Here is a 26,349-nt window from a genome sequence, read left to right on the forward strand (position 1 = left end):
AGTATCATAAAAAATTAACGTAAAAAAAAAAAAAAAAAAAATTAAAACTGTCTTTGTAAAATATTTTTACGTCATACAAGTCATTCCTTACTTGAGAAGTCTTCCATTATCATTATTATTAATAAATATCAAAAATATAGCAATTTTAAGTTATTAATTCTAAGTTTTCATTTTTTATCATTACAATTTTAACCAAACACTTTATCCTTTAGATAAATTATCATTAATGACATACCTGTTAGGATTGCCTGGTTTAGGGACAGCCTCGCATGTCATCGGTTGCACGGGCTGATAATGTGTTTTACTAGCAACCTTGACAGTGTATGATGGTGCGGGTCTAACGGAAGTAGAGGTAGCAGTATGGAATTCTGCAGGTTTTAGCGACGCTGCAGGTGTTATCCCTACATTTGTTCTGGTATTGCGGTGATGTGCCGGTGAGCTTGGCACTGACCTATAAGAAGTGTTCATTGCTCTCCGGCTATACCCAGGACTCTTAGACGTGCCATAGTATGGCCGTACTGGTGTTGGTTCATAACTAGTTTGCGATGATGACGATGCTACATATTGCTGTTGTAAGGGAGCCCGAGGATTATGCGACACTGAGGTGATATACCCACCACCGCCGCCGCCACAACTACTACTATCACTACTGCTGCTACTCCTCTGTAAATTGTTTTCCATGCTTTTGGTCCCTCTTACAAGATTTTGCATGGGTGTCGTCTCATCTGATTCTTGAGTCCTGACAGAATCCACGGAGACACGACTATTGGGAATTGACAAAGTGGCATCACGTAACAACTCCATACTTTTGGCTACCCTACTCAATGCTTTTGCCGGTTCGTCGTTGTCATGACGATACATTTCCACACAGTGAGTCCTATCATCTAGACTACCCTGTTTAGACGATGACGTACTGGATGAATTATCGTCATCCGGATGTCTGTACGGTTGATTGATGTACACATTGACATCATCAAAATCAAATTGTTTAGGACTGAAATCAGAAAACCGAGAGTTAGTACTATATGTAGGGTAATGCTGTGACCTGTACTTAGTCCTGCTAACATAAGGCGTGTACCCTAAATTGTCATCTTCTGCCTCGCCCATTGGGAGACTGTTACATTTATTTTGCAGAGTTCCGAGTGATACATGTTTTCTAGGAGATGCCGGCTGACTCAACGACGTTGGCTGCTGATGGTATTCAGGATTGTCAAATGGTAAAAAATCACGTCCATTTTTCCCTGATGATGACAAGTTACTTGTTGACGAAGCGTGACGTTGTCGATTAGAACATGGAGAGTCTGATCGCTGACTAGAGGTCTCAAAATGAGACGGTCTTTTAGGAGTTGATTCCTGAAAGGTAAAGACCGCAGTATGCTGCTGCCTTTGTGGCGGTTCTGGTAGTTCCTGGTAATTTCGGTGATCGGCATGCTCCCTTTCTGGATATAAAATCACGGGTGTTGTTGGCCTTGGTGGTTGTTGATCAAGATTCTCCATACTATCCACAATTGTAGGCCTCATCTTGGGAGGCTCAGGAGTTTTTGATCTCCACTTGGCAGGAGTTCTTTCTCTAGAGCGATGACCAGGCATTCTACTTGGCGGTTTGTGCCTGTCGCTCATACTCCGTCGCACAGATTTATCAAAGTACAAATACTGCGAAGAAATTGGTTTACGCACATTCCTTTCAGATGCTGGTGACCGCGACCTGTTCGTTGATGTACTTCTCGAACTAGGAGTCCTTTGCAGTTCAATTACTTCCACGTGTGGAGATCGTATAATTCGTATGCTACCATCAGAGCTTTTGCGTGATATTGGCGGTGTCTGTGGTGGCCCAATAAATATGGGCTGCGAGTTTTCTGAAACTATGAACAAAAAGAAAGCAGGAATATTTAACATATGAAAAAGCAGAATGGTCTGAAATATTCAAGGAATTAGGGATGTGACTGTACACAGTAAAATGTTATAATTTCATGGCCATACATAATACTGATTTTGTATATTTTAGGACTTTACAAGGGAGGGAGAATCACAAAACTGAAGACAGAGGAATAACTTGTTGACATTAATGAGAAAGTTGATGTAGTGTCATTTCAAATTCTCTGTGAATTGTGATGCCAGGTTTGGATTCTAGATTTTTTTTGTGCTTATAAAGTTATTCACACTTAGAACATACATGTTAGTATTGTTTTGCTTTCAAATGCATTGAAGATACTGCTCCTACATTGGTTGAGATGAAATGTGACAACTGACAACTCCATACAATGATAATAACTTACCACTATCAGATAATGAAGACTCATCATCCTGAAAGTTCATTAATCTCACTGGAACAAAGGACGAGGAGTAACCTAATTGTAATTTCACATTATGTAGTTTCTTCTCCAATTCAGTTAACTGAAAGAGAAACAAATCAAGTCAAATAAAATTCATTATTATACATCTGTCACCATACAGCAATAAGTTACAGCATGTCGTTATTTTGCGGGTATTACACATGTTATTCAAAGACTGCAAAGTTTTTCAAAATTAAAGCAAGGAAATTCCAATAAAGTTCAGCATTATACTATGCACTGAGCAACCTACACAAAGTGGCTCCAGAAGATGTATAACAATGATACCATAAAGTACACACTCAAACAGTACGCAGACACATCTACCACTGCGTCAGTCGATACTCCCACTGTCTTCTTGCATACTTTTCGCTATCCTCGCAATAACTTTATAATATGGTAATCCTCCCAAGCCAAATACCAGCAAGATCTCATTTACTTTTTGTGTACTTTGAAATGACAATATGAAAGGATGTCCTCATATGGACAGACCAAAGTCCTAGATACTGTTTTTATTTTTAGCAGCTGGTAAACTTTTACTCATATGAAACCTTGGTGTTATATATGACCAATTAATGATAGCATTAACACGTGGGGAGCATACTACACTTGCTAATTTAATTACTATCGAGCTGGGTTAGTGGATACACACATCACTTTACAAAGAGTTCTACATGGATGATTTCATTGAGTTTCAGAGCATGTTGATTTATGCTAAATACAGTGCTGCATAGTGGTTTCTAACTCCATAACAGGAGATAGTAAGATAGAATGATAGACACTTACTTTTTCAGCGGCTTTCTTGTAAGTTTCCTTTCTACTTTTCCGTGCTTTCTTGTTGATTCTTGGATCATTTGCCAGACTGAGAGCTGCGCTTGTAATTTTAGATTGTAGTTCACACTCCACCTCAAGCATGTGCAGCTCATCATCCTAGGGGTTTGAAAAGAGACAAGTGTTTGAATACAATACAGGTACCACATTCTTGAAATGAACAACACAAGGTTAGTGATACTATTCTCTCATCTTAGACCACAACATTCCTGAACAGTGTAAATTTTTGTCTATAATTTAAAGGGCGGCAGTTGTCGTACCACGTTCTGTTCAATATGGGACTCAAAGTGACGTATACAACACGTGTAAAATACATTGTTTATTTACATGAAATTCGAACACGTGCTGCGCGACGACCACCACGCTTTAATTGAATGACAACAATAATAGTCATGTTTCACCAACAGGTTTTATTGCTCTTTCCTCGAAGGCCCTAAAAAGTTGTGACATCAGTCTGCAGTCGAGAATAAAACAAATACAAAGGATCTATTAAATACAAAGTAAGGTTCTCTCCCATAATCCATTGCATATATGTGCATTAACATGCACAGTATGAATTAGCAGGAAGTGCCTTAACAGGTTTTCTTTGAGATTGAGTGCATTCTATGATTATGATGGGTTATTAAATATGCAAACCTAATTATTTTTACTCATGGGAGATCCTTAGTCAGTGTGAAGCTACGTACAAGATTGACTATTTAATCCCAACACCTAAAAGTTAATTTTTCTGACATATAAAATTCTGCCACTCGTATATGTTGACCCCTGCATCCTAAAAGCCAACAAACCAAGAATACTCACATGTGAATCAAATTGTTTATTGACCAGCTTATCTGAGAGCTGAAATCCTGTGCCAACTCTGCGTCTCACTTGTGGCAAAGGTTCACCAGGAACTAACGGATACTCCTGAGGAAGCTCGCCAATAATCTCAGCCTCTTTGATGCAAAGCTCTTTTAAACAATCTACTTTTAGTTTAAGTCTTTCTTCCAAAGCTTCTTTGCGCGATTTCAGTGCTAGAATCATTTCTCGCTGTGCTGCTTGTTGAGTGGCTAATATTTCACTAGATACTGCAAACAAACATCAATGAGTTAAAAAATAATGGTAAGCCAGTGCATAATACTGTATTTAGATGTTTAGATGTACAGAGGCAGTTTTTTATGCTGGACTATGGACTATATAACCCAGCACGTTTAGGGACTCATTTTAGAAGCAAAATCACTGCCCTGTGTCAGTTGTCGATCAATATATAACATAAAAACTACCAATCAAATATGCTAACAATACATTAATCTTTCACATCACTGAAACAATCACAGTTGTTTAGTTTGGTTAACAGGCTAACTAATGACAACAACAGAATTTAAGTCGGGACATAAAACTCACCACTGAAAACAATGCAATGTGATAATTGGCCATGTTGAAATGATGTTTAGTTTACATGGAGAATGAAACTAAAATAAAACTTGCCAGTCCATCAAAGCACTTTTCTATATCAAGGTGCACTGTTATACAAAAATTGAGACATTCTTCTATTCTTAGTTCAAAATGTTTAAATTACATGCAAAAGTTATAAAAATTTGGTAAGTGAGAAGAAACTTGAAGCCTTTACTAGCCAATAGAAATGGGATAACATGCCTTAACTTTGACCCCTGCAGGTCATTCATATGAGTGAAAGCTAAAAGTAAATAGAAAAGTGTATTCATAGTATACACACATGTATAAGTGATGAGATGACCTTGATATACTCACCACCATTGGAGATAGCTGATAAACTAATAGAACTACTATCATGGGTTAAATCAGATGCCTGTGATGATTTGGAAGTCAATGATAGACGACTTTCTGTTAACTCATCTGCAATTTCACCAAGACTGCGAAACGAAGGTAATGAAGCCTGCAAGGTAGAGATAAAATCATAAAATGAATACAGGTAGAATGACTCACAGGATGGTAAATATGATTCAAATACAGAGGAGATGATAAAATAAATACATCAGGAATGTGGAAAATACTTGAGGGTACATGTTTCAAGTACTGTAAAATGACTAATTTTCACTGGGTTTAAATTTCACTGATTTACCATTTCAGGCATATTCAGTAGGTTTTAAATTCACGGTTTCGTCACTTAGATAATGTGTTCTATGCTAAATTTTACATATTCACTGGGTTTTAATTTAGCGCATTTTTCCAGTCAGCGAAATAAGCTAAATTAAAACCCAGTGAATAATTACCCCCTTTACAGTATCTGAAGAAAACTAATGATATATTTCCTACAATATAGCTTACACTAGCAATAGAATTCCAGTACATGCAAATACTAATATTCCTTTGTGTAACCCTTATTATTCTTGTTCATTTTAGTTGATGAATGTAGTTTTTTGATAGTTTATTTGTTATTATTTGGATTTGTATGCGGTTGGATAAAGTTTAAGTGCCATACTTTACCTCAGTAGGAACCCCCCTTTTTATTCTACACAAATTTGGCATCTTACATAATCTAAATTGAAATGGTTGTGGGTGGCTCATACATGACTGGGCGTTTAAAATCTGACTCTGTACAAATGCATTATTAGTGATATATGTGGTGGTGTACACAGTAATCATGATACATGTAAATATACAACATAGTAATGATAACACTTAGTAGCCAACAGCTGACATGTCGTCTATGCAATGTATAGATCTTTTATTCCCATTGAAATCCTGCATGTATTATTTAGACTCAAACATCTGCCAACTACTACAAACACCAACTACTACAAACCAAAGCACATCTTTTTCATCTGGATTATAAATATCACATACAATCAATATTTTGTTGACATTTCGGACTCGCCCATTGCGTACGACAAGTAAATGATTACATACCTTGCTTTGTTTTCTATCCAAGTAAAACTGGTGTTGACTTATAGCCATAGCCCACATGGACTTGACAAGTACAGGGTTTCCATACCAAGCATGGACAGTGACATTACTGGGACCAAATGTACGTCGACTTAGAGATACCCTGGTTGATAAATACAGTAGCAATTAAACATACAGTCAACCTGACATACTATGCAAGCCATGTCATTTCTATAGAGGAAAAATAAGCCACTCAGCAAAAGTAGCCATCCGGAGAAAGGGGGGGGGGGGGTACATTGCTGGTTGGCACTGCATTGCCACAAATGAGAACATAAATATGCAACAATCGCCCTGATTAAAGAAAATAATCAGTATTAGTATCATAGATGTTTTGCTGTGCATTACCACATGGTTTGACAATCAAATTTAACTGACAATTCCCTCATCACTCAAGTACAGTTATAACACATATCAATTGCATGAATGCTGCTGATTCTGTAGCTTGACTTTATACAATATATAGCTGGGAAGATAATTTACTGTGCCAATCTGATATCTTTTTACTGCATTAGTACGTAAACAGCACACTATTCCATGGAGAGAAAAACACACATGCTGTCCAAAGTTAGTACCATAGGCTTTATTTATTACGAGTGAGGTTTGTGTTAAAGATATCATTTTGTCACTATACATTTTCAACCCAGTGTGGTGCGACAATGAAGCCAAAAGCGTCGCAAACCAAGCAATGACGACAAGCATGATACACCATGCCATATGAAAAATCCTGGCATGGACAGACTACCAAACTACGTGCACTAAAAAAAATATTTCCAAATGTAATTTTTTCACAGGGGAAGTTTTGGTTAAGGGGCGGGGCTCATAAACTGGTGTCCTCCTTCATTCAGAAGGGTGGAAATCATTTAAAATGATGTGTTTTCATGTTTCAACTACATAATTACCTTTATACACACATGCATGCAGTGAATGACTTCATTAACAGAGCCATGCAATGCAAGATGAATTTACCTGCTGAGTATTTATGCAAGCGAAGCAGAGAAATACAAAAGTTGAAAAAAAAAGAAAGGGGGAAATGGAGAGAAATGGAGCGGATAGACAGAATGGCATTTTTATGACAGGTTTACATAACTTACTGAGTCGTAGGATCAGAAATTGCATCGGACAGATCATCAAAACAGTCCAAGGGTTCCTCTATGGCCTCATCGTACAGGTTGAAGCTGCTCAAAGCATGCACGACTCTAAGAAGGAGAGAGTCCGCCGTTATACAGTTAACGTGTCGTGGTGTGTTAGTTATTTTCTCTTTTTTTTTCTTTTTGAGTTTGCTTGAATTGAAGGAGGTGCCCCCAAGATGCATCTAAATAAGTGATTTTTTTTTCTTAATTTACTTGTCGTGGTTAGTCTGCGGTTGTACTATGCCTGGCTACAGTGCCTGGTTATTTTGTAACGCGGAAAGCTGTAATTGATTCTATGTCTACAGTGATCACACACGCGCTAACTAATCTAGACTAATTTCACTACAATATGAAGAAGTGTCTCCAAATAAAATTATAAAATAAATGATGTTAGTAAGTTTATAACAGTTTTTGGTATATTCTATTCTAAGTGGAAAATAGCATGCAGGAAAGCAGGGACAGGGTAGTTAATCAATTAGCGAGCTGCAGCAACCCACACCGCCCATCACCTACATATTTACATGCTTTAGTCTTACGGCTCACGTTGTCATTTTCACATCATTGGGGGGAGAAATCATAAATTTGAATAGAGTTGTTTGGAGACACCTCCCTCGAAAACAAAGATGAAAATGAAATAATGATTAAACAAGGTCAAATAACAAAAATGGCAACAGGTCACTAAGGTGTGGTGAACATAAAAACAAAACAAAAAATAAAACACTTAGGAATCGCAACAATGTAAAAACAAGCACACACTATACGACTGACCGAGTAAGCTTCCTTTAAAAGTACTGTATACAGTCTTACCTTCGCGGGTCGTGAACTTCAATGGAAAATTTTCTATCGCGGAAATATAAATTCTCTAGCTGTCGCCACTGAAATACCTGTAATGAGCACAGTACAGAATGGGAAAGGTTACACATTGGCAGTTAACCACACAAACGCTAGACTGAATTGTCTAATTACATTAAATTGACAGCATGACCTAAGTGATTGAATCAGCTAATTTATAGTTCTTCACTAAGGCAACCAGAGTATTTAACTGAATTCACACATGTATCCAATAAACAATGTCATCTACTCAATGATGGAATACAAACCAGGTCCGGGTTTCAGCAACAATGGTTCAGGTGGCTTGGCAGTACCATTAAATTAATTGTGACAGCAAAAGTGAAATTAAGGTACAGAATTTAACCAAACCCCCAAACCAATCCTCCCCCAAATACAAATGTACACATACACCACCAACCATCATTATAGATGTACAGACGCTACATGTGTTATTATGTTTCTATGTACCACATAATAAATAATCCAATATTCCCAAAAGATTTTGACACCAACAATAAGCATACCAACCACTGCATTTACCGCTACCTGGCAGACAAACCATACAACCCTGATTAATATTGTAACACAACCTGTATGCTATAACTCTAATAATGTCAAATTATCACCCATTAAAAGCAATTGACCAGACCACCTCAGGATCTAAGCACTACTGGTTTAACAACAAGAATCATCAATGTTTTCCGGTCTCCGGTCTCATTTCAGTGATTACAAATGATGCCTGATCAACTGAGACAGTATGACATGTTACTATGATCTTCAATAACTTTAGTAATCTTTGGTGGAAGACGCATGCAATCTGGCAACTACACTATGACCTTACTACAAAACAAAATCACAATGTATATACCGAAAAAGATACAGTACAGTAGAGGAGGAAATATTTACTTTAATTTGATGTTGCAGGTTTTATATTCCCTAGTTTGTGAAGGGAATATTATATTCTATCTTTTACTAGGTTTAGTAGTGCATTTAGCCAGCAGCTAAACAAAGTAAAAATAAAACCTAAATAATAATTAAGCCCTATGCAGTATCAACATATACATATAGTTCTTTAAAAATGTTAAACTACTGTAAAACAAAAATGCACACAAGTATTATATGTCTTAACTCTTTGAATGACATAATTTTTTTCATAAAATTTGTCAGTACTTTTATAGTTGCCTTTAGATAAAATTTTCTAAAAAAAAAAAAACTGAAAAATAAATAGTACATTTTAATTTGTGAAAAGTGACAACAATTGACTTTGCAGTTAAAAGGGTCAATGTCGTAGATAAAAAATTTCACATGAGTACTAGACTTTTTTTTAAATCTTGTCTCGTCAATTTTCCAAGGATCACAAAATGTTGTGGGAATCAGAGAAAATAATCACGCAGTCTCTCCAATATCCTGTTTTTATTACTGCCATATGTACCAATGTTACAAACCTAAAGCTAACACGTAGTCCACAGTACTGTGGCTGTTAAAACTACACTGAGTGAACACAGGAAGACTGGTGTCAAATACACTATGGTACTTAATGGGAAAAGTAAATAGCACTGGTGTACACCTGACTGATCACAATGTGACACAAAACCACAACTTACCTATAAATTTACAGAAGCAATTATTAGAACCCAGGTGAAAGGAAATGAGAATTTGACCCTAGCAATCAGTGTTGACTTTAATACTCGACACCATTACTGTTAATACATCCAAATGACTGCATCGATATGATCAGTTTTTAAAACGACCCACAACCAAACCGACCACTTAATCATTATACTTTTGACCTCTGACGAATCTAATTGTTTTTGGCGGCAAAATTATTCATTATCATGACTGCGGGAGCAAACAGATGGCGCTGATTATTAATCGTGTCAATTTGAAAAATGTTTTTACACACTTATGGTACTCGGGGATTGATCCAGTTGCTGAGGCAGTGGGTGATGGACTCATGCATGGCCAGGAGGAATTTTTAATAAAATAACAAATTCCAGACTTGGTAAGTTTATGAAGAATTCCATACTGGCGCTCTTTAACGTAATACTGAAGCCTAAACACAGTCTCTGAATGAAAATATTGTACAAGGATGTGAAAACAAAATGAAGGAAAATCAAATCTAAGTGGAAGAATTGGACAGTAAACACACTTGGGAATAAGAAATCCAGCTGCTCCCATTAAGAGTTTGTTTGGTGACTCACATAATACTGAAATCAAAGCAAGTCTGTGTAAATTTACAATTGTAAGCCGTTGATAGATATATCCCAGTACAATCACCGTATATGACCTCCATAACACTTTAACCCAATCTTTCAAGTATACTGATATCAATACATATTAGAGCTGAATGAACATAAACATACACATTCATTCATAGTTCTTAGTGACCCATAAAGCCTAGTAAGTTATCAGGAAATCACAAAAAAAATAGTTCAGATTTTTGACCGATGACGCCCATACACTTGACACTTGTGGAGTAAAGTAACAAGTACTCCCACCCACACACACTCACAAACTGATTGAAGTGTGATCAACACCTACATGCTATATCACAATGTGTACATCCCTCATAAATAAATACGCAGCAAACGCAATAAACTAAGGATGTACATGTGTAGCTATTGTCTGCATTTATACTACGAAAAATGAAGTTGTTTAAAATCGGATCATTCACAAGGAAAAACTATTTTCATCTGACATTGCCATTCACCCACACAGTACTGTACTGTACTGTAAAGGGGTTAATTATTCAGCAAGTTTTAATTTTGCTTATTTCGCTGACTGGAAAATGCGCTAAATTTAAAACCCAGTGAATATGTTAAATTTAGCATAGAACACATTATCTAAATGACAAAACCGTGAATTTAAAACCAACTGAATATGCCTGAAATGGTAAATCAACGAAATTTTAACTAAATTATCCATTTTACAGTATATAAATAATGCCAGGTGATATTTTGAAATTTAATTTACTATTAGCTCTGTATATATATTTAAACTTATAGAACAAAGAGGAAGAGGCTGACAGAAATAGATAGCATGTATCTAAATATGGAGTAAATTTAATATTCATTTACTGTGAAATACTTTATTTTAGCTGGAATTAATTTTCGCTGAAAAGACTTTTTGGATGTTCTGTATGGAATTTATTTTCACTGATTTTTGACAAGTTGAATGTAAAATATAGGAAAAATGGTATATTCGCTGGATTTTATTTTCACTGAATCATTTTTTCAGCGAAAATAGTGAAAATTAATTCCAAGCAAAACTAAAGTATTCTACAGTACTATATACAGGACATCCTGGTGTGACCGGTAATGTCGGAAGTACCGCTGGAAATGTCAGGTGCATCATTTTATTTGTAATTATTTTCGTGTGCAATGTATTTATTACACATTTTGCAAAAATCACTGCATGTCACATCACACTGTCAAATTGGGGAATCCAGTTTCTCAGGGTCATTGTATTTATTGTTAAGGACCATACACATCTGCTTTCACTGGAACATAAATTTCATGACAGGATAAAATCTCAAGGCTTTGTCGGAGATATCAAAAAACACTGTTCAGAGAGGTATAAAATGGGATTAAAAGAATAAATACCTTTCTTGGTGTGACTTTATCCGTGATATCATACTGCCCGATACCTTTATGACTAAATCCAAGCCACCATGGTAAACCACTTTTGTCTTTTACTTCATAATAATGTACTCCATAAGTGGGTAGACTTTCAATAATTGACATATAACTGAAAGAAACGAACAGAGCATAAGTTACAGTTCAAGAACACAAACCTGAAGATTAAAGAGAGGGCAGCCATAGGAAAGACTAGTTTCAGATATCAACAGATGTAGCCTTGGACAATAATTGAAGGTTAGGTGGGATAAATTACAAATACTGAGGTTAAATTCCACTGAAAATTCCTAACACGTAATGCTCTTTACACTTGTTACACTTCTACCCAAGCTGACACTTACGGTGAACATCCCCTGTACACATACAGTGTAAATTGAGATTTAAATGTAACGAGTTGCATATTAAAAAAATAAATGTGTGAAGAATTCCATCTATCATATAGTTGTGAAACCATGACCATGGACCTACATCCAAGCTGAGACACACTTCAAAGTAAACAAGTGCATGTGACATCACACACCACCATGAAGTAATCAGAAAGTGAAACCTTACAAGCGTTCTCTAAAAGCTATGGAGAACTGCTTCCCAATGGAACAAAGCTGGCAGGTTGGTGTGGTAAATTCTTGCATATAATCAACCTAGCAGAGTACTGCAGCTAAACCACACACAAAAAATTACTGGCTAGCTGGGGTTCTGAAAAATGACCAAACCATTGGAAATGAATATATACTGTTGCTAACTTGAAACATAAAGCACTTATGGTATATATAATATAGGTCGGAAGTAGAAGCGATATAAATTAAAACAAATCACTGGTGTAACTGTAATATAACAAGTTATACGGTGACTTATGAGAGCCTGATTTGATACATTTCCTGTGGCTTGTGCTAGGTACTAAGAAACTCCAGCAGAGAAAGGATAATTTAATGATATCTAATCCAATTGCCTCCAAACCTTGAATAACACAAGCATGGTTGTAATGATAATAAGGTTATTTGCCAATTTTTTGAGTTTTCAACTGTTAGACAAGCGATTTTATACCAAATGGAAAATAGTGTAAAATGACTAATTTTCACTGGGTATAAATTTCGCTGATTTACCATTTCAGGCATATTGAGTTGGTTTTAAATTCACAGTTTTATCATTTAGATAATGTGTTCTATGCTCAATTTTACATATTCACTGGGTTTTAATTTAGCGCATTTTCCAGTCAGTGAAATAAGCAAAATTAAAACCCAGTGAATAATCAATCCTTCTACAGTAGTTTACTTATTTTAATCTTCACAACATAAACAGTGTGGCTGATTTAGTCTATAATAAACAATTTAACCCCCCAAGCATACATGTCTCAAAGGATCCGCCTTCTTTTGACAGCTAAGCATGGCCACCAGCAGTATGCATGCAAATATTTACATCCACCCTTGTGATGGAGAAAATACAGGTTGGTTGAATAATTCAGAAAAACTAGTTTGCCAGTACCAGTAACTTTTAGCTAAAGTAGGAGCACGTTATATAAAGAATATCAGTTAGAAGTTAAATATTAAGAAATTGTAAATCTTGTAGGGCTTCTTGAACACAGGGCAGGCTTTTAGCAAAGTAAACAAATAACAGGACAAGTGAAGTAACCTAACTTGAATCCTAGGGTGGTAACAGTGTCAAAGCATTTACGTTATACCAGTTACAATGAATCTACTGTACACATCCAAGGGTCTACCATACACAAGCAATAAAGGAGCCAATCCCTGAATGACATTCACTTGTTTCTGTCTGACATAGATTAGAAAATCAAACAAGAAATACATACCGATATCATTCAGAACATAAACCAGTATAATATCCAAAGAGAGAGATAATGAACAAGCTGATAATGAAGCAGTTCTCCAGGAAATGAGAGAGACTTGAGAATTATACACAAGAACTACTCCTCCTTACTCACCAATCCAAGTATACAGGATATTAAGGCCTGGGGTAGCAGTAATGTTTATATGGAGCAAAGGTTGACTCATAAGATTTATGCTAATTTTGGAAGAGTCTATATTAGAGAGAGGGGTGGAAAGTGACTAATGTACGAGGCACTGATATTGCTCAAGTGTATACACTAAATATAGCTAACTTACGAGGATCGATAATTACTCAATTTTTATAGTTGACAACACTTTCTGCAATTAAAACTGTGATTTGTCACTGTGAGATGTTTGAAAGATGGAATATAGCTTTGAACGACATAGTGTAGACCACTGCAGGGCAGGTAGAATAGCATTATGACAGGACAATACTAGTAATAATACAATGAGTGCAAGTGAACATCGTGCATTGGTTTCACATCCATAATAGGTATCATGCCAGACACTGACTTCACTATAAAACTGAAGAAAAAAACACTTTGAAGTCTAGACGTGAATGACTTCAATAGTATTTTGATAAGACTCAATACATGCATCAACACACTTGCACAATGAAGGCTTTACTCTTTTTAACTACAATTACTGAGAAGTTAAAAGTTCATAGTATCTGTTATCTGCACTTAAACTAATCTCAACTTTATTACAGCATTCAAGTCATTAAAACAGACAAGGCATGGTATACACACTCTAAATCTATTTTTTTCTGGTTTAAATTGGATTGCTGGGCTAGTTGAATTTTCAGCATAAGGAAATGGTTAGCTTCCTTGAGCATTTTTTTTTTTATTTACAGTTTTTATTTTTTAACATTAGAAAGATCCTAAACAATGGGATAAGGAGAATAAATATCAATGTTGTGGTTATCCAAATTTTCAATTGCTCAAAATCACAGGACTTTAGCACATTCAATAGTGGGTCAATAAAGCAGTTCGTAACGGAACAATAAAAAAGTTTAGTGAACATGGTGCCAAGGAGAATGCAAAACAAGTGGCATATCTAGCTCCATGCTTTGTCAGAATTTGTTGAAAACATTTGAAATATACAGATAGTAATACAGAACCAAGGCACATATTTTAATCAGTAGTGCAGTTTTCAGGAATTTTGCCTTGAAATTGGTAGCCTTCAGAAAAATGAAATTGCAAGCACTCTTGAATTCTGATATCCCTCCCAAGATCCATTCACTAATTAAGTTTTGAGTCCTATCATGATAAGAATGACAAATTTTAAATTCAGAGTCCTTGTGACATATACATCATAAATTTGATGATTTTGGCTTAACCTTGTCTTTACTGAAATAAAAAGCTGTCACAGTGGTGAAATATCTTCTTCTTTTTTTTATCTAGACATTTATACATGCAAGGCTATTCAAATAATATTTTGACAGAATGTGCTTTGAAAATAGAGCAAAATATAAGGTAGTTAGGATCCTAGAGGTTCCCAGAGATATCAAAAATCACATTCTAAGCTACCAAAATGTCAGCATGACCAAGGAATGGAGTAGTGAAAGTCAAGACAGATGAGCAACAGCTGAAAGGAATCCACTGACACAACCTTGGACATCTCTCTCACCAAGTGTGCGGTGATAAAATAATTCCACCTACTTGACTATTGCTTGTCCTCTGTTCTGACCAGCTAATCTTCTGTAATAGTAAAGTACCCTGTCTTCACAATACGAAAGTGATGGATGATCTTTTAAAGCACTTGTTGGCAGTACTGGAAGCTTCTTAAGGTTGTTCTTAGCTGCATAGTCACTGTGAAAATCAAAGTAGATGCTGTTCAATATGCTGTGTGTACATATAAACAACAAACACACTTTTGCATGGCAGTATTTACACTCTCTCATCCCCAGGGAAGATGCTTGTTCTACATGCCCTCAGAACACAACACTAAGATCACTTTGAGGTCAAGGGTGGTTTATATGGTTTATAGTTTACTAATACACTAGAAAATGTTACACCTTTTAAAAAAGATAGTGATCTCATAATCTGGTGTTCACATCAGCATTTTTTACAGGCACTGTAAATATGGCAACCACTGGATAATGCACACAATGGCACTGATCCACAGATAGGCAATACCAATGCAGTTAGTGTTACAGCAAATATGACTCACACATTACCTTTATACATTTTGTGCCACTCTATATAACCTATACTGCCTGAAATTCTACACATATTGTGAGTAAGTGAAATGTAAATACAATTGACCCATGGCACTCAAATAAATTTAAATTTCTAAATTCACTAATAACCCTACTGCCAATGATCGTGTTTAGGCCAAGGTTTGTGTTTACATCTACTTTTACATCAGCTACAGCAATGTTGTTTAAAATTTACAATTTCACTATTTTTAGTCCCTTTGACACACCACCTGCTGAAAGCATCCATGGATGGTCAAAATGAACAGGAAAAATAACAGCATCAGCAGGTTATGTATTAAACCACTTAATAAGTACAATTTGAATTTAAAAAAATGGCAAACACTAGTGCAGTTTATTAAAACATGAACTGTATTAACCAGCATGATCAGACATCATATTTCAGCTACCCATGTAGATATCCTCCTTCTACATGTGTACAAGTTTACGCATACAAATTACATTACCCATTCCACGGTATGGCACAGAATGAAGATTGCATACAAATGCATTTTTCATGAGTTTGGAGCAGACTTCCCACTTACAACACACTCACTTAGAAATGCACCACATAAAAACAATGAATAATTTAGTTGATAGCTATACCCCCAATTATAATTCTGTTTATGTGTTTAACCAATAATAATATCGAGAATATGTCTTTAACTACTTAAAGAAATAAACGAGGATGAGGCACTGATTTTTTTACTGAATATGAGATGAAGAGGAAGAGAACTACCAGAATATTGAATATAATAAGTATTGTCTTATGAGGGAAATCACTGATTAAAATATGAAGAAAAAGTCACACATAAAAAAACAAGCCGGTAGGCTGGTTGGCGATCTGCTCCGCTCAAAAACAAGCAACATGTTTTTGGTTGTTTTTATAGTGTGACATAAACGTGAAGCTAACGTCGGTTCATAACTAAATGGGCCCCGTATACGAAGTTTGCAAAAAACATTCAGTCTTTAGAAGTCACTTAGTTTATTACTAGGACGTATTCTTCTGTTACATCATTTACAGTTCATTCAAAGTTCAAAGTTGCGTTGGGATTACGTTGATACAGTGTAACAATGTCGGCGCCGGCGATCTCCTACCAGTGCGCAACTTAGCCAAAATAAAAAGCATGGTCATTTGAACACTGCTATTACAAAACCACAGTCAGCTGGCATCGGTGTCGCTGGGTGTATATGATAAAGGGAAGTTGTGCAACCAAATTTGTCGAGTTCACAGTTTTTCGGCAATAAAAAAAACAACTAAGGCAAAAACTCAGTTTTTCAGCATTTTTGTAATAAAGACATTATTCTCTATCAATAATCCGCCCAAAACAGGAACATTTCTACTAATTCTTGTGTACAAAACTGGTAGAAGGTAATACATTTGGGGCGAAAGTATTCAAAAATCAGTTTTTGGATGTTCCAATGGCACGGCACGACCTACCTGTGAAGTATGAACAAAATCAGCTGAGCCGAAAAAATCACAGAGGAGTTAAAAGCCGTTGCTGGTGAAAAGTTACCCCAACTTTGGGGTCAAATTTCTTGGTAATGAAAAAAGATATCAAAAATTCAAATAGTAACTTTGTGCCCACACTCAAGCTGAGTAGAATGAGCTATGTCTGTGGTGTTTTATCCTAAATTTGTAGGAGGAGATACATTTGGCGCGAAGCTATCTAAAAATCAGTTTTTTGGCTGTTGCTATAGCAACGGTGGACCAAAAATTTTTTTCAGATTTTTCCTAATAACTAGGGTGAAGGTGTGACCTACCTGCCAAGTTTGAAAGAAATCGGCCAAGCCAATAAAATCACAGAAGAAATCATACGTGAAAACACTGGAAATCACACACACAGACACACACACAGACACACACACACACACACACACACACACAAAACGACAAAAGTGATTATAAGGGCAATCCTAGCGGAGCGCATTGCCAAAAAAAAAAAAATACAGTAAATATAAATTAGTTCCGATAATCTCGCTTAGCAAAATTTCTGGAAAGGAAGGATGAAAACAAAACTAAAATGCGACAATATGGGCAGAAAATATATACATGTATATCAATGGCATTGGATTTTTATTTTGTGTGTGAATAAAGACACATTTAATCTTCAATATGAAGTGAGCCTCTCCAGTAAGAAATCGTAAACTCCCAACACACTGCAGCAAGAGACTGAGAGAGAGCAGTGTAGTAGTAGTAGGCGCCATCACTGGCCAACAATAGCAAGAGCTGATATGATAACTCATGCAATGTATTCCCTGAAGCAATATCAATTTTCTAATTCCATATTAATATGGGTAGAGGCAGAAAATGATCGATAACAAAAGCAATGATTTGTGGATTAGATTTTCCTTTCAAAGAAATTATATATGCAAGTTCATGACGAATTGAACTATGCTATTTATTCCATGAACTCAGATTACATGAAACCAATTATTAGAGTAGAGAATTATTAGAAAAGAGTAATATATAGACTTGCCTGGTGAAATCGCCATGTAATGCTTGTAATATATGAGCTGCTAATTCAAAAGCTGTTTCACTATCTACTTCTAAATCACCCTGTAATAATGAAAATAGTGTAAAAGCACTTCAATATATTGCTATAAATAGGGGAATGAGAGTGGATACATAGTTGAAAAACGTGCTGTAGCTTATCGGTTGTATACAGCACAACATAGGCAGCTTACCTGTCAGATTGCAAATATTTTAAGACAATTTAGCCCCAACCCCCTATAAAAATGATTTGCTTCTTGTCTTAGGGATAATTGAAAAATGATATAATGATGCATGATAATCCAAATCACATATACATATATATTTGAACATATCGTGAATATTTTTTGAATAATGCTTTCAAATACATGTAAATAAGAGTTGATTTTGATTGACAAAACATCTTCTGAAATGGAAACAAACATTTCTCTATTCTGCCATATGTGGCGCACTTTATAAATATGTGAAATGCAGGTTTCAAACTGACACATGCCATAATGAGAAACAACACATTTCTGTTTTGTCCTTGAAGGGCTTTCAACAAAATTTTGCTGACTACAGAAGTTTATATCAGAAACGTATAAATATTAAGATTAGAAATGGGAGTGGGATTAGAGTGGGAAAGTCATGTGATGTTCTGTTATTGAGCAACAATCAATTTACAGTCGCAGCAAAGACATACACATGTATACATTTAATTTAAAACTCATAACAGATATTAATTCTTACCTTGAAAATAGCTTGTTTTGCTTGCAGAAAAAATAATTCTATTGTGATAGTATCTCGTAATATTGTAATACTCTCCACAAAATAGCGGACTTTGAAAGACAACCCCAACAGTCCACTCTTTTTAGGAAACTCATGTTCAAGGACTCTTCTATCATGTTGCAGCCAATTATTATGACCCCTGCAATGAAAAAATATTAAAATATTCAACAGATGAAAGATAATTAGTGCATAAAGATTCAGTCTGTATAGAAACTCAAAAACCATGATTTCCCAGTGCTATCTCAATAACTGGGAAACCAGATGGGTTGTTTTTCAGGAATGTTGCAAAACTCAAAGTTGAGAAAAATATATTCTATGTTTAGTGGAGCGAAGCACACACAAATAAATAATACGACAATTTGGCTTTGTATTAAAGTTTCAACGGACAACAGATCATCAGAAATTATGAAATCTGGTGATTTGATAAAAGAAATTAGTTAATTACTAGTGTATAGATGACCAATTGAAATTTAATAAAGAACTTCTCGGTAAGTTTGAGATATAAAACTCACACCTAATAAAACTAATACACTTTTGCATTTGTCTTACTGTACCTGTGTACAGCAATAAATTCTATATTTGATTCATATGCAGAACCAAATTACAGGCAGACCTGCTCAAGAAAGCTAGTACTAATCAACCTTTACAAATTTCGCTAGTCAGGGAAACTGCACAATTATGTAGCGTTTAAAATATCATTGGGATCATTGAGACAACGAGTCACAGTGACTTGCAGCAAAATTGTTATCCCACAAATGTCATTAAATTATCGTATGAAAAATTCATAGTGATGAAAAATAAATGGTTTACTATATTTTCTACTGAATGAAAGTGTCATGAAATTGATTTAAAGTGTCAAGGTGTCAAGCAATGCAGGAAGACGACCAAGGTGCTTTGTAACAAAACCAGTGCCATTTATTATTAGATAAGCACGTGTGCTTTGAATACGATTTATATATGCGTAATACCGGTAGTATAGAAACGAGGACGATAAAAAATAGTGAAACCATTGTAAGTTTTCACTAATAGTACAATGTATGATTGTAAATCTTCTGTTTTAAATAAGGAACAATTGTTTATTTAGATATGTTTCTGAAATAACAAATTCAACTATATGCTGGATCTTAAAAACATGTTCCATTCTATACCATCATCAGGTCCACTATTCTCCTGACCTATGTCACCACGGTATAGTCACAGCACTAAAAGCACAGATCATAGCGACCCTATGACTCCAAGATCTATGTTCGAAAATTTCATAGTCATTCAGGAATTTTTTTTAAACAAGGGAACAGGGCGCAGTGCCTTCATGCAATGGCCATGCGCCTCTTTACCTTGTGGAGCAGATCCTCTGGCAATCATAAAATTCTGATTGACCAGGGATCACATGGTCTTCAATTGTTACCTGTTTGACAGTAATTTTGGCCCCAAGAAAGCCAAAGAATGCTCCATTTTAACTTAGAATTATCAAAAACTTCACACCCTTGAAGGGAGAACCCTATCTCCCCCACTTGGTGGCGCCACTAAATTGCAGTGCTCCCTCTTGCAGTTTTTTTATAGAAAAATCCTGCTCATTGATTTTTGCAAAAATATTTTCTCATGAATGCTATTAAATCATCGAAACAAGTTGTGATGGCATAGCAAGTCAACTATAATTTCACTATGTTTGATATCAAACAATGGGTAGATAAAAGCGCAAAGGGTAAAGGTTATCAAGTACAGTCTATTTAAAGTACAATGACAACGTAATTAACAATACATCAACAATTTACACACAAAACAAAACCAAATTAAAGGGGAACCTTTCAAGCCCAGGGATTGCACCAAAGACTCATGGAATACCAGACACTATTGTTTATGTTTATTGTTAAGTTAATCTATCTTTTGTTATCCATTGTAATTTTAATCTAGAAAGTAAATTTGATGTGAGATTAGGCTTATCTGGAAGTGCCCCTTTAACCATGATTGTATATACATGTACTTGTTTGAGAAATGAAATTTGAGTTTATCACATCTAGAAGAAAAGATTAAAATAAAGAAATGAACAACTTATTTCTCCGCTTTGATTTGGGGAAAGCTAAATAATTTCAACAAACTAAAGTAATTTCATAATTGTGACAACTATGTGTCATTCAGACTTAATTTATAACCAGGTATTGTATTTTATAAGACGGTAGAAGATTCAATCCATCACATTATGGAAATAGACATTGGAATAAGAGATGCCTAATCGGATTACTGTCATTGGTAGGTTAGGCCAAAAAAAGGTTTTGCTTCTAATGCTGGAGAAAATTGAAGAATGATGCAGTGACAGAAACAGAAAACATTTCCCTACTGTGCTGCATGTGTTCAAATTTACTGGTATCATGCAAAACTGCAAACAAATATGTGCAGGGTGGTTAACTAACGCGTATGACGAGAACGAAAATCTTTTTTTTGCCTTAGAGTTATAAAACTGTTAGCATGAATTTATAATCATTTTTTTGTTTCATTGAATTTATCATGTCATTTGTTGTTCACAAGATAATGTGAGTAGTGTGATTAATTTTTGGCTTTTACACGATTTTGTTAGTTACCGGTAACTCATCTTGGAAGATTACACTACTATTAGTGTAAACTTTTCAATTTGCAAATCTTTCAACAAGAGAATGAATGAAATCATGGAAATAGAAAAACAGAGACATGATAAAATATAAATGTTTTAATTATGATTATTTTTCAAATCTGATAAATGCAATAATATATTCATCAATGGCAAGTATTATTTCAAGCCACGTTTATCCACAAGCAATGACGTGCATAATATTTGAAAAACAACTATGTATGGGATAATATAGATTTGTACGATTTCAACACCTATATGTATTTGTGAACCAAATCAAGGCCTTTTACTCTCACCTGAACACTTACAGTATATACTGTAAAATACCTTATTTTAGCTGGAATAAATTTTCACCGAAAAGACTTTTTGGGTGTTTTATATTAAATTTATTTTCACTGATTTTTCACGAGTATATTTGCTGGATTTTATTTTCACTGAATCATTCTTTCAGCAAAAATAACGAAAATTAATTCCAAGCGAAAATAAAGTATTTTACAGTAATTCGAAATATGTCTACAAAGTCATCTCTCACAAGCAATGGTTTCTCTATTTGTACATGTACCAGTATTTTCAATCTTCTCAAGTGGACAGCAGAGGTTGAGAATATAATTTGCAGATAAATGTTGTTTTTATTTCATAATATTAAAGGAATATAGCAGCTTTAATATCCTCCATTAGAAATTTTATTTTTTTTACTAAATACGATGAAGCCACTGTTAAAAGGCCCAGAACAATATGTAGCGGTACATGTACACCACTGTATATCAGTGTGTGTATTGTTTTACCATCCTATTTAACTAAACTAGGTCACTTTAATGTTTACTGCTCAAGGTCAATAAATACACATCAGCGTTAAAGACATTATTCTTTTGCTGCAAAACTTTTCATATGCTACTTCCTGTATTTCTGATATTTGCCAAATGGGGAAATATTGTGCACTTTACAAAAACATGCTAGTTGCATTATCAGCTGATTTTATATGTACACTGCATGCATGTGGACAAATCTGTTTACAGTTCACGTTCGTGTGAAATCGGTAAATTAGATTGTATACTTAGCACCTAGTACTTTCAGTGCATGCAATGATCCTTGATTGTAATCTTGGCTTTCTCATTTTTCATTTGTGTAATCTTACACAGGTAATAGGCATAAAGGTTACACATCCTGGCACTATCTGGGGTATTGTTGGTCTATGACAGCAATAACTTCCAATATTATACCTCAATTTTTTTATATGTTAAATCAACTGTGGTTGTAACTATTTCACTGACTGTTCCTGTACTCACAATAGAGAAATTAGTTACAATTGAAACAAAAATAAAATACAGTACACCTTGATGCAACATTGATATTTTCTATCACACTTTGAACTCGTACATTGCTGTTTTTACTGTGAATAACTTCACCAAAGTATCATTTAACCATAGGTATTTAAATCAAATAGAGAGCACCTAGAGTTCATGCAAGTTTACTGACTGATTCAGCTGTGATTGTTAGAAAACATTCTTTTGTGACAATGGAAACTAATCTTGTAATGCAATGGAAACTTAATCCAATTTGATTCATGAGCCACACCCATGATTACATGCGACTTTGCTAATCTTTATTAATCCATCACATATAACAGTAGTTATTATTGAAGCTTCTTGAGGAGATGCCAGAGGTTTCACAAAGAGGAGATTTCCCATGATTTTTAGTGATTGCACCATGGAATCATTGGATGCCAATTACCATTGCACATGTTGATAACACCAATAATTGGCCCTTCTATTTCCTACTATAGTATTTATTCATAAGATAAAACCTTTGAGCACCATAATTGTTCCTGCCAAAATGTTAGTTGCTTTGATCATTCTGTACCAAATGAACATAATTGTAAAATGTAACATTTTATTATGTAAACGGTGCTCAAAGGGATATGCTTATATGAAGATGCTTCAGAACATCTGGAGAACAGTAATTCACTGCCAATACCATATTTATGTTATTAGAAACACATCTCCAATAGCAACACATGTAAACAATCAATTGACTGTATTGTAAGCTGGTTTATTCAGATTTTGGCCATCTAAACACCAACAAATAACAGTCCAGAGTGCATGCACTTTTAACAGAGTGACTGTAGTTACGGTGCCAAAATGGTTCCGCATGAAAGAAGACGATCACAACATGCAGACTTCAAAACACTTGTGCATAATGAGCAATGTTGCAGGGTTAGAAAGGACATCAGCGGATTATATTAATAAAATAGGTCATCCCGTCTTTGTGGTGAAATGAGATAACACAGTAAGATACATGGGAGAGTGTGTACTTGTGTGTCCAGCAGAAATGGACTTGTTATTGCAGTTGAACAGAAATTGGAATCAGCACCCTTTCGTAAACAAGCCACACACATGGAATAGCCAGAAGCAGCCAACAAATGGTCCACTTGAGAAGGAGCTAGCATTTTTAAAATGTTATTATTCAAAATATCTTCATGTTCTATTAACAAAACTCTGTTGCTTGGTCACAGTAAATGGAAATGAATGCACTGACTGAAAAGTCAGTGTTATTGTAAGATATCAGGTAATCAGGGCTAGTTGATTACTAAGGCTTGTAACAGGAAACATACAGAAATCATACAACTTGCATTACTTCTTGATCTTATTAGCAAGCTAAGCGTTCGTTACCCCAGGCAAAAAAACACTGATAATATTAAGTACAGCGTTATTACCAGGCTAATTGCATTTCTAACATATTGTATATATATACATACAGAAAGTAATAAGAGATGGTATGCCACTTTTTACAAAGTAGAGCAGCTGAGCTGAACTGAGAGGAATAGTATTCAAGTTTTTTTTAAATCTCAAATCAGTTCAACTATATTATAGATTATTTATTAAAATTATTAAATTTATGATCCTGATCCTAATATGTACATTTGGAAATAGCATTTTTAACCAAAAATGACAAAAAAAAAGAGAGTTGAAAATATCATCATGAAATCAACACATTTACCAAAATATCAGTTGGGTAAGTTTCAAGAAGAAATCTAATACAATTGTTGACATATGATGAATAAACAATGGACAATCAGAACAGCTCTGCTCTGTCATCAAGTATAGGAAATCCTGTTTCTTGTGATGCACTAAATTTAGATACACAGGCAGTGACAAAAATAATGCCATGTTACTTGTACAAAAATATATCACAATCAAAAGAAGTTTCCTGACCTGGTTTGATCAGGTTAACTGGTTAATAAATGATTTACTTTATTAATCAGGCAAGCTCCCATAGTTTTGTTTCAGTACTGGAATGAGGATGTATGTGTTATACTGTCACTTGATTGAGTATAAGGCCCCCAAAACATGATTTGTTTCTGGTCAGTGCACACGCCAGTCCACAGGGGTCACTTTAAAACATTTTTATAAATTCTGCCAAATTATAACAAAAACTAAAAAATAATCAATAGAAGAAGAGTCAAGTGATTAAGCAAATCTATATTTTTTTAGGGATAATAAGCACTGGTTTATTGAAAGCAAAGAGAATGAATTTAGTTTCTTTTGATATGCAAAGTATAAAATAAGAATACCTACACTAAAACAGTATATTAAATGTATGAAATCAAGTGGGACTGGTAGACCAAATAGACAGTGACTTCTGCCAGCATTAGGTTGAACATAGAATTGTCAAACTTTTAATAAAAGGAAATAGAATTCATTACAATTCATGAGACAGCGACAGGTTGGACACACAATGCATTACTATTGGAATTCGCAGTATGTGGGGGACTATGCAAACACACAAAGTGAAAAAGAAATGGAAATCAGTAAATTGGACAGATGGGCAACAATAGAGATAGGGAACAAACATTATATCAATGTCCTTAGTACAGGTGGGGCAGTGAAACCAGTACATTTAACCTGGACAGACAAATGACTGGCATAGCAATTCAGGTGTGTATTTGCACATGCATTCTCTGAGACAGGCAACCGACCCTGAACCAGTTGACAGAGGGCACAGAGAAATAATGAATTGTCAGTCCAACAAAAGGTTGGAAACCACGTTATATATTCATGTGATGATAAAAAAGATGTCAACGCAATAATGATAAGAATACCGTGATTTAGTACTGACAGGAAAAGAATGTTAGCAACAACAATTCCATGTTATGGAAAACTACATACAATATAGTGTACACTGTACTATATCTAAAAACCGTATCTACATTCATTTAATAATGTAACTACAATGTTCCTTTAGTTTACATCTGACGCAGATGCACTATAGTGTGTGGCGGACAACATGTGCTAATGTATATTTTAGTGATATTATTTCATTAAGAAATCATAACCCAATATAGATCCAACCACCCTGGCCAAATATCTGCCGCATGTTTAAAGAATACATGCCAAAGAAATTAAACTCAAATCAAATCAGTTACTTACGTTTCATCAGTGAATGCTAAACCAAAAAACTCCTTTTCTTTTAAATTACAATGTGAGGCTACCAGATCCAGCAAATCTCCCGAAAACAACTTGGACTGCAAATAAACACATAGAGATTATTTGAAATACAATATTTATTTATACATTTTTTTTTAAATTCAATATCAGTCATCAATATTAGTGTATTTATCTTGTAAACAATAACACCGGTTAGATTGTGTTCTTCGCAAACATTTGTGTAATTTTATCATTAAAACACAAAATATTGTGCGAATAGAACACAAGTTGGGTGTGTGTTAAACTTGTCAATGCCAAGTTAAGTGCATTTCTAAAAAAAGAAGCATGGAATACTGGAAGAT

General features: G+C 35.0%; 1 protein-coding gene across 5 annotated transcripts in view; it reads right to left on the minus strand.

Annotated features, from left to right (window-relative positions):
* Positions 1 to 26,349, minus strand: part of LOC100369109 (FERM domain-containing protein 4A-like) — a 40,035-nt gene that overhangs the window by 7,308 nt on the left and 6,378 nt on the right. For 4 of the 5 annotated variants that reach the window (XM_078006242.2, XM_085496879.1, XM_085496882.1 and 1 more), the window contains exons 3-15: positions 25,991 to 26,085; positions 18,923 to 19,100; positions 18,180 to 18,259; positions 15,164 to 15,313; positions 11,629 to 11,773; positions 8,003 to 8,079; positions 7,157 to 7,261; positions 6,030 to 6,168; positions 4,911 to 5,055; positions 3,963 to 4,228; positions 3,117 to 3,260; positions 2,277 to 2,394; positions 236 to 1,862 (exon numbers count right to left, since the gene is read on the minus strand). In XM_078006242.2, the coding sequence (XP_077862368.1) occupies positions 236 to 1,862; positions 2,277 to 2,394; positions 3,117 to 3,260; positions 3,963 to 4,228; positions 4,911 to 5,055; positions 6,030 to 6,168; positions 7,157 to 7,261; positions 8,003 to 8,079; positions 11,629 to 11,773; positions 15,164 to 15,313; positions 18,180 to 18,259; positions 18,923 to 19,100; positions 25,991 to 26,085 (3,269 nt within the window). The remainder of the gene's footprint in view (positions 1 to 235; positions 1,863 to 2,276; positions 2,395 to 3,116; positions 3,261 to 3,962; positions 4,229 to 4,910; positions 5,056 to 6,029; positions 6,169 to 7,156; positions 7,262 to 8,002; positions 8,080 to 11,628; positions 11,774 to 15,163; positions 15,314 to 18,179; positions 18,260 to 18,922; positions 19,101 to 25,990; positions 26,086 to 26,349) is intronic. The other variant, XM_085496881.1, reaches the window with a different exon arrangement.

This window comes from Saccoglossus kowalevskii, chromosome 3 (genome assembly GCF_978046115.1).
Source record: "Saccoglossus kowalevskii chromosome 3, keSacKowa6.1, whole genome shotgun sequence".
Lineage (NCBI taxonomy): Eukaryota > Metazoa > Hemichordata > Enteropneusta > Harrimaniidae > Saccoglossus > Saccoglossus kowalevskii.